This window comes from Cynara cardunculus (assembly GCF_001531365.2).
Source record: "Cynara cardunculus var. scolymus isolate 2C chromosome LG 2, CcrdV1, whole genome shotgun sequence".
In the NCBI taxonomy this organism is placed as follows: domain Eukaryota; kingdom Viridiplantae; phylum Streptophyta; class Magnoliopsida; order Asterales; family Asteraceae; genus Cynara; species Cynara cardunculus.
In genome coordinates this window covers 64,521,132-64,522,786 of record NC_037529.1, presented here as the reverse complement: position 1 = coordinate 64,522,786, position 1,655 = coordinate 64,521,132, and the positions used below count along the sequence as shown (strand labels likewise).

The window sequence follows — 1,655 nt, the reverse complement described above, 5'->3', positions numbered from 1 at the left end:
TGGTTAATAATATTCTTAAATACCATAACGACGTAAATTATTTTTAATACTTACATTTTATACCCTTATATTTATTATTTAATTTGTTTTATATACATTACTTTTTTCATTTTTTGTTGTACATCTTTATTATATTACATACATAATTGTATATTAACTAAAATTAGTTAAAAATATGTTTTTATTTTACAAACAATAACGGAGAATATTTTACAAACAACACGTGGCAGACGCATGATTGCATTTTGCTCCCCTGAAACCACCAGCGAACGCACTAATCGGTTTTGGCGTTTGAAAGGCAAAAAAAGCGTCACCCTTCTTCATACACAAACACCAGATTTGTTCTATCTCCCAGAGAGACAGGGATGGATGAGAGGTTAATACAGAGGTTGGAGTCCGCCATAGCCAGGCTAGAATCGATCTCCCTCGGTTCTCAACCACAAGCCGTTGCATTTGACGCCGCATCAGTCTCATCGGAACCATCAATCGTCGCATTTGAAGATCTGGTGGCTGAATATGTCGGTAAGGTCACCGATGCTGCGGGGAAGATTGGCGGACAAGTTCAGGATATTACGAATGTTGTCAGTGAAGCTTTCTCTGCTGAGAAGGAGCTACTCATGAGGATCAAACAAACGCAGGTTAATTTTGACAGATTCTTCATTTGCAATTGTAATTACATTACGCGAATTGTGTATCTATGGACTTATGTTCATCATGATGAATGACGTTTGACCCTCGGTATAACATTGTTTTGTTTTTCACTTTAATCCACGTATCCTTGTATTTGTGCTCGAATTTAAATGGTAATCGCTCGTCTCGAGATAAGGAGATTCTACATATTTATATCATCGCAGGATCACCATTAATGGTTTAGATGCAAAAAAACTGAAATTCGTTTTGTTATCAGGCATCTAAAATGTACATGCATATATACACATGCACACAAATATACATATACAGATTGCATTTACGTACATTACATGTGTGTGTGTGTGTGAAATTGGGTGAAAAATAATGCATGAACGTTGTTTTGATTGGATACGACCGTCAAGAACCAAAATGTGAAATTACAGTTGAGTTTAAACAAAACCGTGAAATTACAGTTGAGTTTAAACAAAACCTCAAAAAGAGATATAGATATTACTTTAAACAACATTTAGGGGTAATATGATCACTTTAATAGTTTTGTCATGTCCTATTCTAGTCGTACTAAACATAGGACAAACAATTAGTCATGTCCCGTCCCGTCCCGTACCAAACACTACCTAAAAGTTGGAAGAAATTCTTATTGAATCTGGGACAATAACTACAGCTAATACCTACATTTATTTATGGATGAAATCAAAAGCCATAAGCCTCTAGTTTTGGATGGAAAAGGAAAGCTTAAAAGCCTCGTTTGATATGGAAAATGACGTATTTTGTATTGTTTTTAGTTGCATAAAGCCTATTATATGGCCATAGACTTTTTTCTATTTTGATTGCTTCTCTTACTGACAATCTAATAATACGCCTAAAAGAGTTGATATTGTAGATTGTTTAAAAGTTTATTCATTGATTTGCATTGCCCATTCAATTGCTACGCCAAACGCCAACAAAACTAGTGCTATTGTAATTTTGTTGTTAATTATCTGTGTTAACATGAGGAGTCTAAGGAA

General features: G+C 34.6%; 1 protein-coding gene across 1 annotated transcript in view; it reads left to right on the top strand.

Moving 5' to 3' along the window:
• Positions 1 to 365: 365 nt before the first annotated feature.
• The window catches only part of LOC112507550 (cyclase-associated protein 1-like), a 9,744-nt gene continuing 8,454 nt past the window's right edge, over positions 366 to 1,655 (top strand). Inside the window, exon 1 of the mRNA XM_025112189.1 lies at positions 366 to 638. Within this exon, the coding sequence (XP_024967957.1) occupies positions 366 to 638 (273 nt within the window). The remainder of the gene's footprint in view (positions 639 to 1,655) is intronic.